We start from the raw sequence: 22883 nt of genomic DNA on the forward strand, positions 1-22883 counted from the left end.
TTCAGAACAGCTGTAAATATGGTAAATAAAACATGGCCCACAAAAAGGTTAACATCTACAAACACAAAATGGTTGCAAAAGCAAGCATTTGCAGAGCAGGAAGCAAATTAACATTTCTCACAGACAGGGACCCCACCAAGAGGGGCAAACTTCATTCCTTATTCATTTGATTGCTTTTGACGCTGCAAAACAAAACAGATGTCCCCACCCTCTTGCTTTGCTCTACCAAACGATATATAACTTTTGCTCTTTTTTACTATGATTAGGGCATAAGACCGATGAGAGTTGGGAGAGAAGAGAAAAGAATTAAGGGGCCCCTACCAAAACTAGCTCATTTGTAGTTGGAACAATTTCACATGATAGAATTAGAATCAAAGAGCATCAAATGGTAAGCCAAAATGACAAACCACAAACTAAAAAACCATGATGTAAAAGTCTGTATTTCCAAATCAAACACAAAATGATGAAAATATAGTATTCCATTATTGATGAGAAGAGTAAGACGAAATGGGTAAACAAAATCAACCATTTTTGGTGGTTGGTTAATTAGACCATACAAAAACCAATTCAGTTGCTCCTCCAATGAAAATGACAACAATTTAAAAGGTAAAATATTTCTCTCCCACAACGCAGTAAGAAAATCCAAAATACAAAATAGATACTTATGCTAATTCTTCAAATGATTTACAGAGTATACTCACATAGACACTATTACATGCACTTGTGAATTATAACAAAACAAGATTTACCACCGAGATGAAAGAATCAACACAAAGGAAATAACCAAAAGACTGAAAAAAAGAAGAAGAGGAAGAAGAAAGAATTGTATACCTAAACAATTAACCGACTGCTATATCAACAAACTCTATTGTAAATTTTCTCTCTAGACCAAAAAAAATTCTACATCTACATCAAAAAAAGAACTGTAAAACCTTGATATATCCACAAAGGAAGCAACTGAAAACTGGAGCAGTAACTATCAACAGGAGATCTCATTAGAGCCATAGCTAATTGCTTTTAGGCTTGAAGCAGACATGTTTGTCATCCATCTCTGAGGGCCGTTTGATTTCCCTAGTATATTATACGCATAAGAAGGCCACCTTACTTCCATGCCACAAGAACTTGTATCTCCCATTCTTATCATCTTCTGCGTCCTTTCGAGAGCGATAAGACTCGAAAATGTAGAGAAACTGTTCCCCACAAACACATCAGACCTTAAGCACACTTCGTAGTCAATCGCAGATTGGATGAGATATGGGTATTTCTTGTAAATTCCATCAACACCCAACTTCTTTTTCTCGAAAGGAAGCAAACCTTCTTTCCAACCTGTCAATATACTAGAATCTTCAAGAAGACTATCTGCCACAGCTAAATAAACAATTGTTGGGGGTTTTAGGCCAACAATATTCCCAACTCTTTCCATAATTTCCTCCTTGCTACTACAAATTTGGCTAATGTTTGATCTTTGCTCTAGCTTTTTACAATGAATCATCCAATCTATCTCTATCCTCATGTGGACAGCAACATAAGGCACTTGCTGCGAGTTGATTACATTATGTGCAAACTCATTTTTACTTCTTTCCTCTGTTCCTATCTCTCTAATCTTGGAAATTATTTTATCTGCTTCCTGTAGATACTCCTCAACAAGAACCAAGCATTCAAAGACCTTTGCATACTCTTTTACAGGCCAATGATCATGCCAAAGAAATGGGTTTTTTCCGACAATTCGAATTACCTCGTACTCATCAATTGAGTCCCTACTATGTTGTCTTAATTGATCCAAATCTCTCTCAACTGTCCATTTCCTTCCACTTCCCTTAAGGAGTTCATAGACTCCTGTTCGATTCGTGAGATCTGAGTAGCGACCCAATTGAACAAAGCCCTTGCACATTGAATTAAACTTCTCAAACTGGAAAACCTTATCAAAAGAAATGGGCTCCAAGAGAGACATTTCTTTGTAGAACAATGAAGCACTCAAACTGGGCATCAAAAGAGTCCGGTTCAGCATTCTTGCAGTGAGACAAGCTCTTGCAAATGCTATCTTTTGATTGTTTAAGCCCCAAACTATTTGAGGAACTTCCAGAAACTTGTCTTTTCTGATTCCAACTTCATCATTATTGTTTGACATAGAACGATTTTGTATGAAGAATACCAAGCTGTTCCTTTCTGTAGAATTAAAGCTTGAGAATGAAGGAAGGAAAGCAGCTCTAATGAACAAAGCAAGGGAAGCCAAAACAAAACATTTTCCGGCAATGGAGTTCAAATGGAAGCCACAGATTTTCCAATGCTTACGATTAGACGAGATGTCCATCTAGAATTCACTGCACAAAACCTGGGAAAATAAATCATTCGAAGGCTGTTGAATTTATTATTTCTCTCAGTACCAAAACCAATTCTCAAGGAAGCAACGGGAACAAAGCAGAGATAAATTTCACATACCCATTTAAAGTACAATTGGTAAAATTATCGAAAATCTATAGGTTTCTGACCCAGAATTGTTAAAGAATGAATCAAAAGAAAATCCACTTCAAATTTCAAAGATGTCCATGAAACATGAGTACCATATGATTCAAAAATTGAAAATAAGATAAAATGCAATCAAATTAAGCCAATGGAACATGAAATGGTAAAAAAAGCAAAGAGAAGAAGAAACGGGTTATTTACCATTTCGCAAATTGAATCAAATCTTCAATTGCTTTATGGAAAGCAAGATCCACTCAAGCCAAGAAAGCGCCAACAAGGCACACATGTGATACTCATCCGACTGCCTTCATAAATAAAATAAAAAACCAAAAAAAAAAAAAAATCATTAAATTCATCTGATTCTGGTCCCAAAATTCCCCACAAATGAACAATGTTTTCTGACAAAAACATAGACTGCACAAAAAATGCCAGGGAACAATAACAGAAAGAGAGAGGCACAGAGAATTTCCAACGCAAAATACAAAAATAATAATTTTAAAAAAATAAAATAAAATTCTTATTATTACTCACAATCCTTAAATTTGAACTCCTTGAACCGAATCCCAACAGAGCGAGTGAAAAAAGCCGAGCATCTTTTGCGTCCCAAATTGGTTTTACGGTGAAAGAAATCAGAATTCTGAATCCTGAGCCAAAACCCAGAAAGCAGATAGAACAACAAAACAAGAAAAGTTGGTCATTGTATCCAAAGAATTGCTGAAAAAAGCCTGAATTCTCGCAGTCCAAAAGCAAAACAACTCAGCACCGTGACCACCCATAATTTATTTATTATAGTTGCAAGAAATATTAAATTAAATAAAAAGAAAATAGAAAGAGTGACATAAAAGAAAACAAGACGAAAGGGCAGGAGCAGGAAAAAATAAATTATTATTTTTTTCTCATGAAAACCTCAAACTTAAAAATAAAAAAGAAAGAAAGAAAATAGAAAGAGTGAAGTAAAAGAAACAAGACAAAAGGGCAAGAGAATCCTGTACGTATGTAATGTGTAAAAGAATTAATGAATGTAGGATTTTATTGGGAATTGGAAAAACAGATTTGAGGTCGCAAAAAAGAAAAGTGATAAAAAGAACTGAGAGATTATGTGATGTACAGAGCATTAACTGTCTAATCGGGCAAACCCCATAAAAGGACATTTTCCATCAACTGGAAAAAGGTCGTACAAGATCAGAGCCCCCGTGAGGGAAAAAGTTAAAATTAATAAATTATGATTTTGTTGTAGAGTAAATTCAAAAATTGGCAAATATAGTTTCTTTCTATTTTACGTTTGTGTTTTTCCTTAGTTTGTATTAAATGTGTATTATAGTTATCCATAGCTCGCATTTATAGGCTTGAGTCAGTATCTATGAGTTATAGAGTCATAATTGTTCGTATCTATAGGCTTGAACTTAATAAGTCAGTATCTCTGAGTCATATGAAGTCATCACGAGAAAATATTTTTTAAAAAATAGGGTTAATACCCTAAACCCCTAAATTAATCATTATGTTACATCTCTCTTTGTCTGCGTGTGAATATATGTACAAAATTTAAAATTTGGTTATTAATAGAATTATTAAAAATTAATTAAAATATTAAAAATTTAAAATATAAAAATATTAAAAATTATTAAATACCAATAAAAATTTAAAATAAATTAGAAAATTAATAAAAATTTATTTAAAAGAGAAAAAATTTTATTAAAATTTTAAAATTAATCTATTTAATTAATTAATTATTAAATCGATTAATAAAATTATAAAAATATTGAATGGATATTATTTTTTTAATCGATTGATTTAAAATAGATTCTAATAGTTAAAAATATATTATTATTAATTAAAAATCTAAAAAATATATTTAATAAAATTATTTATTAATTAAGATATATAAAACAATTATTATATTTATATTATATATTATAAATATCATTTAAATATTATAAAGAACTTTTAAGTGGTTGAAAATTATTTTTATCTTCTTCATTGTCATTTTAAAATGTGAAATATAAAAAATAATAATTAAAAAAATATTTTCTTAATAATTTTGTATGTAATTATTAATATACCGTTAATACGAATATTTAAAAGTTAAGTTTGTATATATTAAATACTATCGATACCGAAATTTTAAACATTGGTTTACAGAAACTATATTCTATGCATATTTTAATTTTTGTTTACGTTTTAATTTTTATTTACTTTATAATATTTATACAAATATTAAATTTATTATTATAAAAAATAATAACATATATGTAAACTTGTAACTTGTGATACTAATTTTTTCTAAAAATATGATAGATAGACTTATCTAATATAATTTTGGATATTGTTTGTTAAATGTGAATTTGTTTTATTTTTATTTGCTTAATTATGGAAGATAATTAAAAAAGATAAAACAAATTCAACAATATTAATTTAGCAAAAAGTTTTATTAAACATTAATAATATTTAAAAAAAATTATAAAACAAATTTAACAAAAAATTATAAATATTTTTAAAATTTCTATGAAAATTTCAAAAATTTCCTTAAAAATTATAGATTTTTTAACTAAATTTTGAAGAATTTGATGTGGATATTATAATGGAAATTTGCATAGAAATATGAAAAAATATCAAAAATTTTGATGAATATTATAAAAATTATATCTATTTCTATTTGAGACTAAATTTTCTTTTGATATATTTAACAAACGGAAATATCGTGGAAAGCTTCGATATTTTAAACTATACATATATATTTTCTTCTATGTTACTTAAATTGATAATATATATCTAACTTTTCCATAGAAAATTGATCATGTGCAAAATATATGGACTATCTTCAATTAAGATGACTAATTACACAACCACATGAAAGGGGACAAAAATGAGAGATTGTTTTGTTTTGTTTTTTTTTTTTTTTTTTGGGTTGGGGGGGGGGGGGGGGGGATTGTTTTGTTTTGTTTTTTTTTTTTTTTTTTTGGGTTGGGGGGGGGGGGGGGGGGGGAAGGGAATAATGGAGAAATAAGGAACAAGGTTGTAACCTTCTAAGACAAATCGTATGGGAAAATTTTATATATGCATTTGATATATAAACGATAGAATGTAATAAGTTATTCATTATTAAACACGTAACAATATTTATGTAGATTCACATACATTAATTTATTATTATACAATGTTACATATGATTATAAGTTATTGAATTTATATCGTGTGATTATTGAAAATGATATAAATGACATGATATAATCGTTATATGGAATAATTTTGAAACTTGTGGAGTGGAGTGTGGTTATCTAAAATAGCAATCCCCTTTTTTTCTTTTGGCTTTAAATTCGATAAACAATTAAATTTTTTCAAATACCCTTATTGGAAATGTGTGTTTCGTACATAACAAATTCTCCATCCAAAATTTAAATGTTTTCTATCAACTAAAAGTGAGGAAAAAATGATAATTTAGGGTGCCATGTGATAGTTTTAAAAAGGTTGGGATGTATAGAGATAAATAATGGATAGTTTGGGAATATTAACCCTAAAAAATAGGGATGAGCTTCAATTTTATTTTGTCATTTTTTTGTTTTGTTTTGTTTTTGTTTTTGTTTTTGTAAACCAAACTAAATCAAATGAGTGGAAAAAAATCAACTTAAATCAAACTGACTATCATCGATTTGGTTTAGGTACAATATTATTATTTTTATTATTATATTTCTTAATTTTTTTAATATTCTATATTTTTAAAAAATTTATTATTTTTTAATAATTCAAGTTTAATATTATTAATATCTTAAACTAAATAATTTTTTTGAATATAATTGAGATGATAATAATCTCTGTTATAACTTTCAAATCTAAAATTATGTCAACAATTGTTCCACAAATTTTCATAACTAAAAGTCGGGGGAAACTTTTTTTTTTTTTTCCCTGTTTTGCTGAATAGTTCGGGGAAAAAAATATTTTCGAAAGTAAATATTTTGATGTATGTTGCTAAAATAATAAGGAGTTATTTTTTTATTTTTTTTTATATGAATGCGGAGTTATTAAATTAATAATTATTGCAAATGTAACAAGTACAGGATGAAGAGCAACAGGTACAGATATATCTATATATGTATATATATATATATATAGACACATATGTACGTGCTGGTCATGTCGCTGATAATAAAAATTTAAAACATTGATGGGATTGGCAACACCACTAATCGAGGAAAAAATAAAATCCAATACTCATAGTAATACACTTCCAAGAGACATGCAAAATCTGTGGGTCCCACATAAATTGTCGGTTTTTGGTGGCCCCCACATCTCGCCTAAATGTTCATCACGGAACATTTTTCCTGTCGTTTCTTTGGAATTTTCTTTTGCGCGCCTAATACTATTCGGATAAAAATAAAATTAAAATTCCATCAAAATCCCAAGAATAAACTTTTCTTCTCAAAAATGTTAAAAAGAAAAAAATAAAATAAAAAAGTTAAATAAAGAAACTAGCGGTCCGTTTTCATTTGATAAAATGAATAAAACAAAACAAAATTAATAAATTAATCAAAGTTGGTATTACGTTTTTTTTTGTTTGAGTTTTGGCCAGCCAAGTGATTTTCACTTTTTTTTTTTTGGTTTTTATTTTAAGGGAGTTTTATTGTAAAAATATCGAAGTAGAACATGAAATGTCTATAAGTTGAACATCTTTATAAATTGTTGGATAATATACCACCATCTATTTATAATTGTTCATCAAATGACCGTCAAATACAAATAAAGCGGTATAAAGAGATGGGAGAAACATCATTGAGCTCTTGTGAGGGTTGCTAGGAATTAATGTGCAAAAAGTCCAACAATTCACCTAATTACTCTAATAATCTAGTCCAATTCAACTGGAATTGGGTGGATAATTGATTTATTCGATCGGTTTCAAATGATGAATTTTTATATCATATATTAAACCGATCAGTCTAATTATACAAATCATATATATATTTTAATATTTTTAGATTTTGTTTATATGGAAACCCTAATTTTTATATCACATATGAAACCCCTAAAGCTTGCTATATAACCTAGCAAAATTGTTTTTCCGTCACTTATCTCCTCTGCTGTTTATCTACTTTAATCAAAATAACAGTCAAAGGATATAATAGATATTTCACTTTGAGTAATATCGTTGACCTTCTCTCGGGTTTGCATGTAAATTCTAATCTCTAGCAAAATTGTTTTTCATTACTTACCTTCTCTACCATTTCTTCATGTTACGCAAAAGTGACGGTCAAAGAGTATAATAGACCTTTTTTTTTTTTTTTTCTTTTTTCAAAGAATAAAATAAAAAATTCATTTGGACACATGCATGCCCTTTAAATCATGGAGGATTGCATTGTTAGAGTTTGAGCATCTTCAATGAATATTTATTTATACCAATTACAAAAAAGATTTATAACTAAAATAAAGTGGATATTAATTTAAAAGTCAATATACAAATAAAATGAACAAATTTTCTTAGAAGCAATCCTTCAATTTTTTTTCTTAAAATAAAAGTTTACAAGTCTTTAATCATTTTTAATGAAAAAAAAGTATTTTTTTATACCCTTAAATAGCATTGAAAAATTGTGCAGGGGAAGTAAGTGTTGAAAAACAATGTTGTTGAGGTCTATATGTAATTATAGTAAACCTCATAGGAGATTAATGATATTACTCTAAATGAAATGTTTATTATATTTTTAACTGTTACTTTGATTAATGTGGATGGATGGTAGGGAATTTAAGTGATGAAAAACAACTTTACTAGAATTTTATATGCAATCATAGCACATTTCAAAGGGGGTCAATGATATTTATCTTAAAGAGATATTCTGATAATGTGTAATATTTAAGAGTGCTCATTAGTCCACAATTGACTTACTCGAACAAAAATCAAACCGATCCATAGGTGTGTGCAAAAAATCTGATTACTTGACTAAACGGAACAATCCAATTGAATTCAACTTATTTGGATTGGTTATCTAAGTTGAATTGAATTGATATTAAAAACTCAAAATTGATAGGATTGGTTTAGATGGATTTTAAAAGATAAAAACTGATGAAACCGGATATTCCAAACTAAGCTGATTAAAATATAAATAATTAAAAAATAATTAATAACTTATTGTTGTTTTGCTTAATTTAATATTTATATTGGTTTTCATTTATTTAGTTAAAAACATTAGTGGTATTTGATATATTATTTTAAGTAATTTTGTTTTTTTTATTTATTCTAAACGTACATATTTTAATTTTTCAACATGTTAAAGAGATTTTAATTATAAATTTTGCTATTTTACACAAGTTAAAAAAAAAAGGCCAAAATTTAAAATTTAAACTACTTTATATCTAAATTTCTAAACCTCAAACTTTATAAACACAATTTTAAATTCAATCTAAAACGAATCATATAATCTGTTTCGAATCGACAAATGACAGTACCAATCCAATAGCAATTGATTTTAAATTTTTTTAATTCAATTCAAACGGACCTTAACATCAACTCTAGTTAATTGTAAATAAGTTTGGATTGAGTTATAATTTTGATTTTTCTAATTGGATTTATTGTTTGGATTGGGCTTTTCTATTTTTGGGCTCTTTTTACCAATCTAAAACAGGTTTTGTCGGGCTGAAATAATTTGTGTTGAACATAAAGTGACTAAAATTCCCCTAAAATTTAACACTAATAATCTTATTTTTTAACTTAAAAATCATAATTAAAATGTAATTCCACCAAACAAAATAAACCAAATTTTAAAAATATATTATTTTTTAATATTTTAAATAATATAACTGGTTCAGTTCGGTTATATCAATTTTTTAATCTTCAAAACCGATTTGAACAAACTATATCGATTCTATATTATCATTTTTTTAAGAAATATTTTTTAATCTTCAAATTTTTTTATTATTTTTTTAATTACTGACGTTCAATTTTAATAACTGATCAAATCCAATTATAGGTCAAATAAATGAACCAACTATATTGGATTGCTTTGATCGGTTTAATCGATTGGATTGTTTTTTTTTTTGGTGCACTTACACAGACATGTATATAGACATATATTTGTTGATTAAATTGAATTTGGGCCGTTTTACAAAAAAAAAAGGAGTTTGGGCCATTTTAAATTCTTTTAGTTTAAGACCAACTGCCCAAATGAGGCCCACCTTTCAATTTGATGTACGGCTTAAAATTTTCTTTCCAATTTGGTGTAAACATCATGGGCGGTAAACGTTCTTACTCTTTATCTGATTGCCTGTCGGCCTCTCTCTCTCACTCTCAGTCTCTCCAAACTAGCTGAAGCGAAATTTTGTATGCTTATCCTCTGGTTCCTGGGTCGTTAAAGTTGTTGGAGATTGAAGTTTCCCAACTCCAACCATGGCCTCCACTCTACACTATGCCTCCTGGTGAGCGTTCATTGCTTCAACTGTTCAAACTCTTTTGTCTAAACCCTGTTGTTCTCATTTTCTTGGTGTAATCCATGTTTCTTTTAATGTGCTCTTTTATGTTCTTGAGCTGTTCTCTTATATATATATATATATATATATATTCATGTAATAGCTTTTTGTACATATGGGTTTCCTTTGATCCTATTGCTTATGCTGCTGAAATGCTGATTTTGTTCTGGCAGTGTTCTTTTTATTTATATATTTATTTAGTTTTTAAATTCATGCGTGCTTTAAGAAATTTGTGAGAAATATTTCCATTTTAGAAAAGAGATGGTTCTTCCATGCTGGTGATATGCAGTCCATACCAGAGTGCAAAGCTCCGGCTCACTATCATTTATTAGATATTGCCTTTCGAATCGGGTACAAATTAAGATATGTTTTGGTGATCGATATCTTTTATCAACAAATTTTATCCTCGAACTGAATGCTCCCTGTCTCAAATTCTACTTTGGAAGTCAGTAGTCTATCGTGATTGCATTGGATTTGTTGTCTGTTCCCTTTATTATGCAAATACAAGATTGATTTTTATGATTAACTGTACCTTATCTAATTGTTGAGAGACAGCTTAATTTAATAGTGATTTGTTGTAGAAGTGGCATCTTTACTTTATTAAAGATCCCTAAGATCTTTGTCCTTCCCTCACAGACCCTCATCGTATTAATATGCCTCATGATTCTCTTTCAGCCCAAAAATATTACCTTACCGTTGTTGCACACTGTCAGCCCTTCATAATGGTTCTTTGTCAGCTCATTCTTCTTCTCCATGGTACTCCTACAAGAGCTTGAGAGTGCACTTAACCTCTTCTGATCAATTTATGTTCCTGTTTCCAATCCAACAAATAAAGCCATCTCCTTCTTTGTTTCTCTGTACGGCTTCGCTTTCAGATGTTGACAATGATGGCGTTGAAGACCCTGATACCCCCACTAGCAGTAGCAGTAACAGAAATGGATCAGTGGTGTTGCGTGCCAAAGGGTCAGGAACAACGGCGAGAGGACGTAGATTGTTGAAACTTCGTGAAGAGAAGAGGAAACGTGAATATGATCAACTTCACAACTATCCTGCTTGGGCCAAGTCTCTAATTTTTCTCTTTCCTTGCCTCTCCTTGCTCTGAAGTAAATGTGATTTAAATTTTTATATTAAAATTTAGATGTATGATTCACAGATCTACTTTGTCTTGTGAGCAAACAGAGTCCTAGAAGACGCTTGCAGGGATGATGCTGAACTCCGTGCCGTCCTTGGTGATAGCATTGGCAACCCAGATCTCATGAGGAAAAGGGTATTGTTACTATCTCCTTCCCATGCGCTGTTAATTTCTATTTTCTCATATTGCTCTGTTTTTGTTGTCATATTATAAAAGCCTTCACTTTGAATACAGTTCTGATTTTTTGTCTTCCAATAAGTTACCCAAAGTAAACTTGAGCCTAAAATGAGAAAAACTGCCTATTTATATCTTTTTAGAAAGATATATTTTTTTCTTTGAGGATTGCATTTGTTGAAATTTTTTAGCTGGGTTCGGAGAAATTTAAACCTGATAATTATGCAATTGACCAATAAATGGAAACATTGTGGTGGCATTAAATATTTGTAATTAAAATGAGTTTTTAGTTTTTTACAAATTGGATAGCTCCTTTTACATTTTGTTGTATCAAGTGGACTGTTGTTATGCGTGTATGAGTTGATTTGTGATGCTTTAGAAGATATTCCACAGGTTGAAGACAGAGTTCGAAAGAAGGGAAGAGATTTCGGTAAATCAAAGACGGGTTCTGTACTTTCCTTCAAAGTCAGCTTCAGAGAGTAATTTGCCTCCTCACTACTGCTTCCATACTCATTTCATTCTGTTGCCCTATTCCCTCTTGCACCTGTTCTCAATTAGCATTTTCTAAACTATGCAAAATGACCTGGTTTTTCACATACAAGATCTTCTCTAATGCTCTATTATTGCTCCTGCTGCTTGTTTAGTGGGAGAGCTTTTAAATTAGGAAATTCGGAATTGAATTTTGCTCGTATCTGTCATTGAATCAAGCTTTCCAAGATTGCTGAACTTCTAATGATTAGAAATTTATCATTATGCATCAAATAAATGAAATTTTCTTTGACTTATATGCATGAAGTATCCTGTAAACTTATAAGATATTGGTCACAACCTTGAAGCTGTAAGAACTAAATTGTGCTAAAAAGATATGGGACTTTAACTTCTTTTGATATTTTCTGTCTTTGAATGCTTGTTCATGTTTGTCTAGTCTCCTATGTATGATTTATTTTTCTTTTCTTTTTGGTGGCTGACAGCTTCAACCCAATTGACTCTTACATATGGTTTGAGCTATTTGGATCACCGTCTGATCGAGATGTTGATCTCATTGGTAGTGTAAGTACCTCATTATGTTATGCTTTAAGTTCTTTGTTGTGCTAAATTATTGTTATACTTACATAATATCATAATAAAGAGGCTGTAAAAGAAGAAAAGAGAATCCGAAAAATTTCTGCATGTCTTTCAACATATGACAAAGAGACACACTCCTTAAACCCAATGATGAAATACCTAAGAAACACTTACTAGTAAACTCTTACTTTTAACATGCCCTCTATGTTGGAGTATAGTTATTCCTATTTCTCAATGCCCAGTGCGGAACAAAAGAACAAAGATAAAAATCTAGAAACAACTTTAGTGTAATTGATTCTTATATATGTCAATGTATGGAGGCACAGTAACCCTGCTTTCTAACCATCCTTTTGAATGAAATGGCAATCCACCTACACTGTTTAGTAAATTCATGGAACATGGAACTTTTAGCAATATATATAACAACCTCATTATATCGAAACGCATTCATGAATGTCCTATTTAGTCATGAGATTCTTGACTCACATAGGTTCACATGTGATATGAGCCATGTCACAATATTCTGTCTCTATCCTAAATCTAGCCAGGACATTTTGTTTCATATGCCTTAATGTGATTATAAGTATATTTGTGTGAGCTAAATATACATTATTGGATATACTTCCTAACAATTTAAGCTTTTAGTATAAAAGGTAACTTAACATGCCTCATGTTGTTTGTTTGATTTTGCCTATCCTTCATGACCTTCGTTTCTAGTAATTTGTTGATTCCTACATGTTAGGCTCACTTTGCTTATAGTTATTAGATGAATCTAAATGTAAAGGGAGTTTAAATGTGTTAGAATGTTGGCTTGATGTGCGTTGTTTAGTCTAAATCCTAATAGCTTCAACTTTTGGGATTTATGTTACCTTAATAGTTATAATACCTTCTGCAAATGCGCTATTTTTAATGGTAGATTTTCTAAAGGATGATTTGGATTCTGATATAAGCCAATCAACATTTGAGTTCATTCCATCAACACTTATACTTTTTCTTTCTTTTTCCCCCCCCCCCCCCCCCCCCCCCCCCATGTGGAATCCCTATTCCAATCCTTTCCTACTTTTCCTTTTAGATGTATGAGGACAGTACACATGGCATCCTAGTGCACTTGCTTATGATATTCCATAAATTGGCTGATAGCTCCAACTTTGTAGATATATCTGGTTTGGTTATGGTTTGGTATATAAGTTTACTTTATCGTTGGATTAATTATCTACACTGTCCAACTGAATTTTAGTGTCCATAGGGTAATTGCAGGTTTATTTCCAAGGTACCAATCCAAAAGTCTTGTACAAACTTCTTTATGACAAGATAATTACTATCTTCTCATGAGTCACTTCTATACCTAAGAAGTACGTAAGTTGTCCTAAATCTTTAATTTGAAAGGATTTTGTAAACTGAGTCTTTACATCTTCAATGCCACTAGCATCACTACTAATAACAATGACATCAACAAGATGCACAGCTGTTATAACTAAAGCTGACTTTCTACTGAAAATAATTATAACTAAACCTGACTGTGTATGCTTGAGAAACTTTAGCGGTCAAAATGACATTGAGAAAAAAGCCAATTGAGATGAGTATATAGCCTTGCAGTGTATAAAATTGATTTATGGTTGGCAGGTTGGGGCTTGTCATTATGGTATACGGCAGCATGGTTTAGTAAAGATGTAGAGGCTGGCTGCTGGTTTATGGAGTATGGTGACTGGTGGCAAGGATTCAATAGATTAGAGTTAGTGGGAGTAGGCATTGAAGGGGCTTCTAAAGTTTCTGCTATGATTCCATGCTAGAAATGGAGAAAGAAATGAAAAGAATATGAAATTTTCTACGTATCTTTCAACATGCGGCTCACACACACACACACACACACACACACACATATATATATATATATACATACATGTTTGTAATACCTATGATACCCTTTTGGGATACTCGTTTAGCAATTATGTATGATTTAGATGGTACACAGTGACATCTCCAATTTACTTTAATGCTTATTCTTTCTTTTCTGTATTGGTCAATGTTTTAGAAAATATGTTATTTGCTTATGTAGAAAGAATGTGCAGGTTATTCAGTCATGGTATGTTATGGGGCGTTTGGGTGCCTTCAATTCTACTAATCTTCAGGTTTGGCCATAGTTCATGAAGTATCATGTTCTTTTGTCTCAGTTTGTTTTTTTATTTTTTTGAGCATTTGGGGTTGTGAGTGGTGTTTGTGGTCTTACTATCACATGTTGATATTCTTGCTCACTTTATAAACACATAAGTTGCTTGGATGAAGTTGTAGAATTATTATTACTCCTTACAACCTTAATTGGACATTCAAAATGAGGCTTTGACAAATTAATATTGTCAAAATGGTGATTTAATTTGGGGAATTATGCAATGTCATGGAAAAAAAAAAAGAAAAAAGAAAAAAGAAAAAACTCTTTGGGAAGCCCGTGGTAATTTTTTTAATCAACTTTTAGAAAGAATAAATTGTACATTAGTAAGTAATGAACACCACCGCTGCTTGCTAATGTGAAATTAATTGCAGCTGGCAAATACATCCATGGAGTTCGATCCTCTCTACGATGCAGATAAGGGTTTCAAAGCATTGCCTTCATCATTTCATGATATCAGCGATGTTGAGTTTCAGGATAACTGGGGTCGTGTTTGGTACGACCTTGAGGACTTGGTTTCCTGTTTATCTAATGTCACATAACAGGTTTGTTTTATAACATCGTCCAAAGAGTTCTGAGAGTTTTATATGAATGATTTTGCAGGGTTGATCTTGGTACCGCGGATAATTTTGCCATAGATGTACTCCTCAACTGCTTGACAGTCTTGAGTTCAGAGTAAGTAACAGTTTTATCAAATATTTGCAGCGGTTAGATCTTGGTTGTGAATGTATGTGGTATTTGTTTTTTCATTCAACTATTGAATAATCATTGCACTGCTTTCGTCTTGCTGGCAGATATTTGGGAATTCAGCAAATAGTTTTCGGTGGTCGGAGCATGGGTGACTGGGAAGAAGGGATGACAAACCCAGAGTATGGATACAAGTACTACAAGATATGAGAGCCATAAATCTCTGTATGTGATGTTGTATGCACAATTGTTACAGTACAATTGTTAGTTTCTCCTCTCTCTGTTGTATCTCTGAGTGTCATTCTCTCTGAAGTATGAGGAAACCTGTTTCCTGAAATAGTTTTCCGAGAGTTAGTTTCTAGGAATTAGTTTTACTTCGTAGTGTTTGGTTACATATAAGAAAAAATAGAAGATTAAAAATGTGATTAAAAGATTAGAAATGAAGGTAAGACTAGGAATAAGAAAAATATAATTAATTAATTTTTTAGGGGAAATTTGAGAGTAACATCTATTTTGAGGAATCACTCTCTTGTCAAATTTCTTGTCAAGAAATCCATGAATTGTTTGGCACAAAACAAAAGCGGGATCTAATTATAAGTACCGAATTGTTTATCAAATAATATAAACTAAATAAAAATAAATAAGCCTTAAATGTTTTAGTGTAAGCTAATACAAATTAATAAAATATTATCGTATATAATTTATCACAACATTTGATAAACAAATTTGGTAAACATTTCTAGTGTTTAATTTTTTGTACTACTCGCAAAGAAAATTAAAGTCCTTCCAATCAGGAAAAAAAAAAAAAAAAAAAAAAGAAACTTGAACATTTTTTGGGCGAATGGTAAAAGGCTAGGGAAAGATAAAAAGATAAATGAGGCCTTTATGCACATAAAGAATTCAATCTATCTCCTGTTTTAAAGGGAAATGAAGGTTTTTTTTTTATTTTTTATTTTTGGGTGGTAAATAAGGGGAAATGAAGGGTTGAAGATGCGTCTTCACTCATCATTACATATACCTCCTACTCCTAGTCTTCTACCTTTATATAATTGCAAGTGTCTCACTAAAGTCTATAACAACAAATGGTAACATAGGTTTCGTGTTACTATTATTATTATTATTATTATTTTTAATTTTTGGCGACTAAATATGTGATTTTGAGAGCCATTGCAATCCTAAAATAAGCATGCTCCATATTCCCTCTCCTTTTGTAGGAATAATATTATGTTACCGAGTTGTTTATTAATTTTTTGGATATCAACAAACGATATGGTATTGATTTTGCTCCTTTTCTTTGATATATATATATATATATATATATATATGCTTTTAAAAGAATGTTGCTTTTAAAAAGGAAACACTCTTAATTTTATTAAAAAAGAAAAATTATCGAAGTTATCCCATTCGTGAAAGTTACTATTCTTCTTGTAACGTTGTATGAGCTAGGCAGATTTTTTTTTTAATGAATTGAATAGCTAGGCAGTTGTCAGTATAGCACCATCCAAAAGCGCATTTATGGTTTTTTTTTTTTTTTTTTTTTTGGGGTCCTAGAGAAACATAAATAGTCAAAGTTTTTGAAAGAGAAATTGGTACCTTTAAAAGGGAAAATATTTTTCTGAAAAGTCATCACATGCATGCTTTTCCCACAGGTTGCAACCATCATTCACTTTTTATACTTGGTTTTGACTCTTTTTCCTTTTTCCTTTTGCTTTTCTTTTTTCTTTTCTTTCACCTTTATCTCCCAACCAACCACCTTTAATTTAACCCCACAATTGGTTTGGCATAAAATGCAAATAACTGATTTGATGTCAAACCCTGTGTGTCTAGTCTTTTTATAATAAGATTTCAATCTTCTTCAGTTGGTGTGATTTCAATTTGCATATTTTCATTAATGTTGGATTCTTCTTTTACTGTTTGGCAATAATTCTCTCACTCCATTCACTTCTTCATTAAATTTCATATCCGTTCTTGATCTTTATAATTTTCTTACAAAAATGTACTGAGACTACCAAATCACTTTCTTGATACCATGGTTCATATATAGCAGTCGGACCAAATGGTGACAGGTTCGTGTATATATATATATATATATGTATGCACTGATTTCATCTAGTAGGAACTATCTCCTAATTAAAAGAAGATATAGTAACATGATAAATGTATATGTGGGATTGTCATAATCTCCAATTAAATTTTTAATTCTAAATAATTATCTAAGTTGCCACCATACAGTTTGTTGCATCATTATATTGTCAAGTAACTAGATGTTTAATATAAGATGAGAATCATATATATATATATATATGTGTGTGTGTGTGTGTGTGTGTGTGTGATCTAAACTATATTTATATACATAAATAGATTCTATCTCAATTAATGATTAATTTAAACCGAAAAACTCAAATGAGAAGCTTCAACACTTGGCATATAAAGACGCTTGATGATAAGGTATCAATAGGCTCACAAAGCAATCGTAAACAAACATGAAGAAAATATTAATGTAGGTGGCACGATTACATTGAAGATTTTGTTTAGCAGAAGTAAATTAATTTTCTTCCGTATATTCAGCAATTGCTAGCAAATCAACAATAAAGTGATACAGTAAAAGAAAAATAAAATAGGGATTAAAAAGAGAGGCGAAGAACATGGTTATCATTAAAATAGTAGACAATGATGGGATTGAAAAATTATTCAAACATGCAAACTCTAGCCTCCACCACAAAAGCCAATAACAGACAAGAATCTTACCACCCACCCCCACACCCCCCCCCCCCATATAATTTCTCATTTCCCTTTATATATATATAACAACTTCTTCTTCTTCTTCTAGCTACTCACCGTTCTTCTTCTTCTTCTAGCTACTCACCACTCAAATCACTAATAACAGAAATAACAAAAAAAGACCGAGATGATGCAAAAGCTAATTCAGTACTGCTTGATGATCAATTTCCTCATCCTGCTTTCATGCTTTTGTTTCTCTTCTCTTTCTTTTTCCTACATCCCAAACAGACAATTCAACCAGGCAGTGAACTTTGAAGGCTCTTCTGACCTAATAGACCTTCGTTACCACATGGGTCCTGTTCTTGCTTCTTCTCCAATCAACCTCTACATAATCTGGTACGGCCATTGGAACCCTACCCACCAATCCATCATCAGAGACTTCCTCTACTCCATCTCTTCCTTTTCCTCTCACCACCCTTCTGTCTCCGACTGGTGGTCCACCGTCCGCCTCTACACCGATCAAACCGGCTCCAACATCACCGGAAACCTCCACCTCTCCGGTGAATTCCACGACTCGACCTACTCCCAGGGCGGCTATCTCAGCCGCTTATCCATCCAATCCATAATAAAAAACGCTGTCGTTCCACACCACGCGGGAGCTCTACCTCTCAATCCCCATAACGGTATCTACCTGGTGCTTACCTCGTCGGACGTACAAGTTCAAGACTTTTGCCGAGCAGTGTGTGGTTTCCACTACTTCACGTTCCCAACTATCGTGGGGGTCACGGTACCTTATGCATGGGTAGGTTACAGTGGGACTCAGTGTCCCGGAATGTGTGCTTATCCATTTGCATGGCCGGACAACTCGGGGAAACCGCCGAGGTCGGACACTGTTTCGGTGAACAACAACAACAACATAATGCGTCCGCCAAATGGCGATGTGGGTGCGGATGGAATGATCAGTGTGATAGGTCACGAGCTGGCAGAAGTGTTTAGTAATCCTCTGGTGAATGCATGGTACGCCGGGGAGGATCCGACGGCGCCGACCGAGATCGCGGATCTGTGCATGGGTGTGTATGGGACTGGTGGGGGTGGTGGGTACGTAGGGAAGGTGGAGAGGGATGCTTGGGGGAGTGGATATAATGTCAAGGGTGTGAGAGGGAGGAGGTTTCTGGTTCAATGGGTTTGGAACCCAGCAAGGAGGAGATGCTTTGGGCCGAATGCTTTAGATTAGAGTAGAAAGAGAGAGAGAGAGAGAGAGAGAGAGAAATAAAAATTCCAAAAAAAAAAAAGTGTTTTTTCTTGTTTTTGTATATAATTAATTTCCTGTGAATTTTGGAGCTATTGCTTTGATGGTGCTGACATTATCTCCAGGAGGAAATACAATGCATAGGTAGATCGAGTGGCACACCGTTCGAGGGTTAGATAGCTTCTGTTTGTAGTTAATTTGGGTTTCGTAGAGATCTATGCTAATTGCTATGCTTTCAATGTTTTTATTTTTTCCATCTTCAATTTTATGATAACATTACTTGCTCTTATACTTTTGCCATTTGTCTAGCCAGCTACATTACGTATGTTACAGATTCCCTACCTCTAGTATTATTAATAATACTGATCAACTGTGCGTTTCTTTAGCTAGCTAGATCCAAGACTACAAAAATAAAATGCTTTTATTTTTATTTTTATTGTGTTAAATAAAATTAAAAATATCCGATATTTTTTGATATTTTTATTTTTTTGAAGAGGTTGATATAAAATTTAGATTCGAAATGAAAATGGATAAAATTTTCATAATATCCATTGAAATTTCGAAAATTTTGTCAAAATTTCCATGAAAATTTTCGTAAAATATCCATATCAAATCCTTAATAATTTGGTTAAAAAAATTTATAATTTCCATGAAAATTTCTAAAATTTTCATTAAATTTCGAAAATATTGAGGGAATTTTTTAATTTTTTTAAAAAAAATTCATAAATATTATTGATATTTAGTAAATTTTTTTATCAAATTAACTTCATTGATAATTTTTTTTATCCTTTAATTGCTTTTTAGATATTTAGTGATATAAGCAAAATAGAATGAATTAAGTTGAATAACATTAATAAGTTCTGCTTATTGAATATCGATAAAGCAAAAATATAAAGATTGTAGATTATATTTTTTAATCTGGTAAATTTTATTGTCGTGAATATCTGTTTTACAAATGTGGCCAATAGATAATAATATATATAGATATATATATATATATATATATATATATATATATATATATATATATATATATATATATATATATATGTGAAATAATAATGTTTATTTGAAAAATAAAAAAAATTCCTGACAATTTACAAGTTTTTTTTTTTTTTTTTAAAACATTTTTGAAGAAGTTAGAAAAGATAGTGATCAAAGGGAATCACCAAGTCGAGAAGTTGGATTAAGTTCATTTATTAGTGAACAATATTACATACATACAACACAAGATTAAGATTATGAAAGTAGAGATGCAGGTAAAAAATTTAGGATTATTGGAAAAAATTATATACGTATAGAAAAATCTATAATGGAGATGTCATAAGAAAAAGAAGATTCGATTTCTATGAATTTTGGATCTATGAGGGTTGAAAGTAATTTTCATAACCCTTATTCAACGGATATTTATGGAATATCATCAAGTAGCAATTCATGGGTACTATTTCAAACTCAACCATCAGAGAGTAGTAATTATGTACATAGTCAACTAATAATGCAAAATCCATATAATTGGCATATTAATAGTAATATGCAAAATTATCAGGGAGATATATTTATTTCTCACATTTTACATTTCAAAATCAAAATGAGGAAGAAATTGATGATTTTTAACAATCCAGAAGTTTTATATGGTATTAAAATGACATTTATAAACTACAATATAATTGTAATAATTGTTTTAGTTAATAAATAATTTTATTATATATATATTTTTATTAATAATAATTCATATATGGTTATTAATATTTATTATAAATTAATTTATTAAAAAAATATATAATATCTATTCAATATTTTAACAAATTTTATAATTAATTTAATAATTTATGAATTAAATAAACTAATTATAAAATTTTAATAAAAATTTTATTTTTTAAAATAAATTTTTATTATTTTTATAATTTTTTTATTTATATTTGATATTTTTTAATATTTTATAAAAATTACTGTATTTTAAATTTTTAACATTTCGGTCGATATTGAATTTTTTAACTTTGAAATTAAGTAATAAAATGCGCATTCTCTTTGCAGTCTCATGAATTTTAAATTTCAATAGTAACCTTATTGAATGTTTTTTATTTTTTGTTTTTTTTGGACGAGTTTTATCAAAATCTATCTCTCGACTTCGTCTTCCTCTAAGTAAATGACGATTCTCTTTGCCTTCTCTATCTCTCTCTTCTTGCCAGTCTCACACTGTTTTTCTACAGTAAACTCTTTTTTTCTTTTTAATTGATTCCCTTTGCCTTCTCACCTTGGCTCTCTCTACCTCTCTCTTCTCGCCAGTCTCACACTGGTTTTCTACAGTAAGCTATTTATTTATTATTTATTATTTATTATTTTTAATTGATTTGCTTTGTGAAAAGATGTTGCCTTGGGATGAGTTTAGGAAGAAAGCTTTTGACCAGAGAGTAAAATGATGAGACCCAGTATTGTAACGACCATAATAGTATCCCTTAGTTGTTTAAATTCCGCTAACATAATAGCCAAGCATGGCAGCAATAGTTGGTGGTCTGGTAACTGCACTCAGCAGGTCGACTGTGTTTTTTTTGGCACCAACAACATAGCAACTAGTTTGTAATTATTAGAAAGAAGAAAACCAAGTAAAATTTAAATTTTAAAATCTAAAATATGGAAAATACATCATGGATATTTTAGTCATTTTAAATATATATAAAACTGTATAAAATTGATTTCGCATTACAAAGAGAACTACTCTAACATTATAATACTTAATTTTAGAAAAAGTGAGCATCTAATTGATTATTTAAGTTGTCGTATGTCTAGCTGCCTAAGATTTGGTTACATATTCTCTACCTCTTGTAACACTGAAAAGTGTCTATATATTTAGCTAGATCCAAAACTATGGCCCTTTTTCTAGAATCTGGTAAAAACAGCTTGTGAAAGTGGCTAAACAATTTTCTAGAAGAGTTTTAGACGATCAAAAATGCTTTTTGATGAAGCAGAATCTGAAGAATAAAAAAATTATTACAAACATAAACCGTATAGAATCGGAACACTTTTTGTTATCACAAAGTTTGGATTTTCTCTAACGGTGCGGATGGTGTCCATTTTAATTAAGATAAAAGAGCGTCTAATAGGACAATATTTTTTCATACATAATGCCTCTTTTTACGCCTCTGATTTTTAAGAGCTCCAAACGAACCATTTTCTTTTGGTTGATGAAATTAGGTAGGCAGATAAGAGGTTATTCAATCTCGGGCCGTTCTTTTTCCTCTTGATGGGACAATTTATGTGGTTGTTGTCATTTTGCATACTTTTCAGATTTATCTTATGGTTAGCTATCACGTAGGGAAAAAAATAAATTATAAATAATTTCACCATGGGCATACTAATCTAGCAAACTATCATGTTAAATCATATTTTATTGTGTTTGTATGTAATTTCATTAACATAAATATGGCCCGTTAATTTTTTATGTAAAAATAAATAAATTCAAATTCATTTGCTAAATTATCATGTAATCAAATTCGTTAATTTATTAAAAATAAATATAAGTTAAAAATTTAAAATTGATTTAGATTTCAAATAATAAAATTATATTTTTTTAAACTCACAAATAGATTTGTTTGTTTTTAGATTTTTTTAAAAATTAAACTAAAAAAGAACAAATCAATACATATTTAACAATAAATTAAATAATTTTAATATTATAAAATTTATATAATTACAAAAATATCACTTTAATAGATCAAATAAATTTATTATATATTATTATATTTCATGCGTTACATTTATTATTTAATTCAATTCAATATTAT

General features: G+C 30.4%; 3 protein-coding genes across 10 annotated transcripts; 2 read left to right on the top strand and 1 right to left on the bottom strand.

Moving 5' to 3' along the window:
• Positions 1–638: 638 nt before the first annotated feature.
• On the bottom strand, positions 639–3544 carry LOC107419895 (O-fucosyltransferase 23). 6 transcript variants are annotated; one of them, XM_025069105.3, is made up of 3 exons: positions 2995–3544; positions 2665–2764; positions 639–2321 (listed from the first exon to the last, which is right to left on the bottom strand). In XM_025069105.3, exon 3 carries the CDS (start codon positions 2309–2311, stop codon positions 980–982), a length of 1332 nt encoding a protein of 443 aa, XP_024924873.2. In that variant the 5' UTR covers positions 2312–2321; positions 2665–2764; positions 2995–3544; the 3' UTR covers positions 639–979. The 6 variants fall into 6 exon arrangements, with proteins under 6 accessions (XP_024924873.2, XP_015884221.2, XP_048323274.2 ...); XM_016028735.4 differs by having other exon boundaries at positions 2665–2768; XM_048467317.2 differs by having other exon boundaries at positions 639–2356; positions 2995–3543.
• Positions 3545–9665: 6121 nt separating this feature from the next.
• On the top strand, positions 9666–15492 carry LOC107419858 (uncharacterized). 3 transcript variants are annotated; one of them, XM_048467351.2, is made up of 9 exons: positions 9666–9858; positions 10546–10971; positions 11089–11176; positions 11609–11694; positions 12187–12265; positions 14350–14409; positions 14819–14940; positions 15048–15119; positions 15239–15492. In XM_048467351.2, exons 2-9 carry the CDS (start codon positions 10715–10717, stop codon positions 15339–15341), a joined length of 867 nt encoding a protein of 288 aa, XP_048323308.2. In that variant the 5' UTR covers positions 9666–9858; positions 10546–10714; the 3' UTR covers positions 15342–15492. The 3 variants fall into 3 exon arrangements, with proteins under 3 accessions (XP_048323308.2, XP_015884177.3, XP_060669875.1); XM_016028691.4 differs by having other exon boundaries at positions 10585–10971; XM_060813892.1 differs by having other exon boundaries at positions 10785–10971.
• Positions 15493–17920: 2428 nt separating this feature from the next.
• LOC107418621 (protein EXORDIUM-like 7) lies at positions 17921–19112 on the top strand. Its single transcript, XM_016027328.4, has one exon. It carries the CDS (start codon positions 18040–18042, stop codon positions 19084–19086), a length of 1047 nt encoding a protein of 348 aa, XP_015882814.1. The 5' UTR covers positions 17921–18039; the 3' UTR covers positions 19087–19112.
• Positions 19113–22883: the final 3771 nt, after the last annotated feature.

Source organism: Ziziphus jujuba, chromosome 1 (assembly GCF_031755915.1).
Source record: "Ziziphus jujuba cultivar Dongzao chromosome 1, ASM3175591v1".
NCBI lineage: Eukaryota > Viridiplantae > Streptophyta > Magnoliopsida > Rosales > Rhamnaceae > Ziziphus > Ziziphus jujuba.

Bases quoted from the DNA above. Each gene is read 5' to 3' on its own strand.
- LOC107418621 (XM_016027328.4), top strand. From the start codon at position 18,040: ATGATGCAAAAGCTAATTCAGTACTGCTTGATGATCAATTTCCTCATC.
- LOC107419895 (XM_025069105.3), bottom strand. From the start codon at position 2,311: ATGGACATCTCGTCTAATCGTAAGCATTGGAAAATCTGTGGCTTCCAT.
- LOC107419858 (XM_016028691.4), top strand. From the start codon at position 9,830: ATGGCCTCCACTCTACACTATGCCTCCTG. The intron at 9,859-10,584 runs GTGAGCGTTCAT...ATTCTCTTTCAG, and splicing joins ACTCTACACTATGCCTCCTG to CCCAAAAATATTACCTTACC. The intron at 14,410-14,818 runs GTTTGGCCATAG...AATTAATTGCAG, and splicing joins TCAATTCTACTAATCTTCAG to CTGGCAAATACATCCATGGA.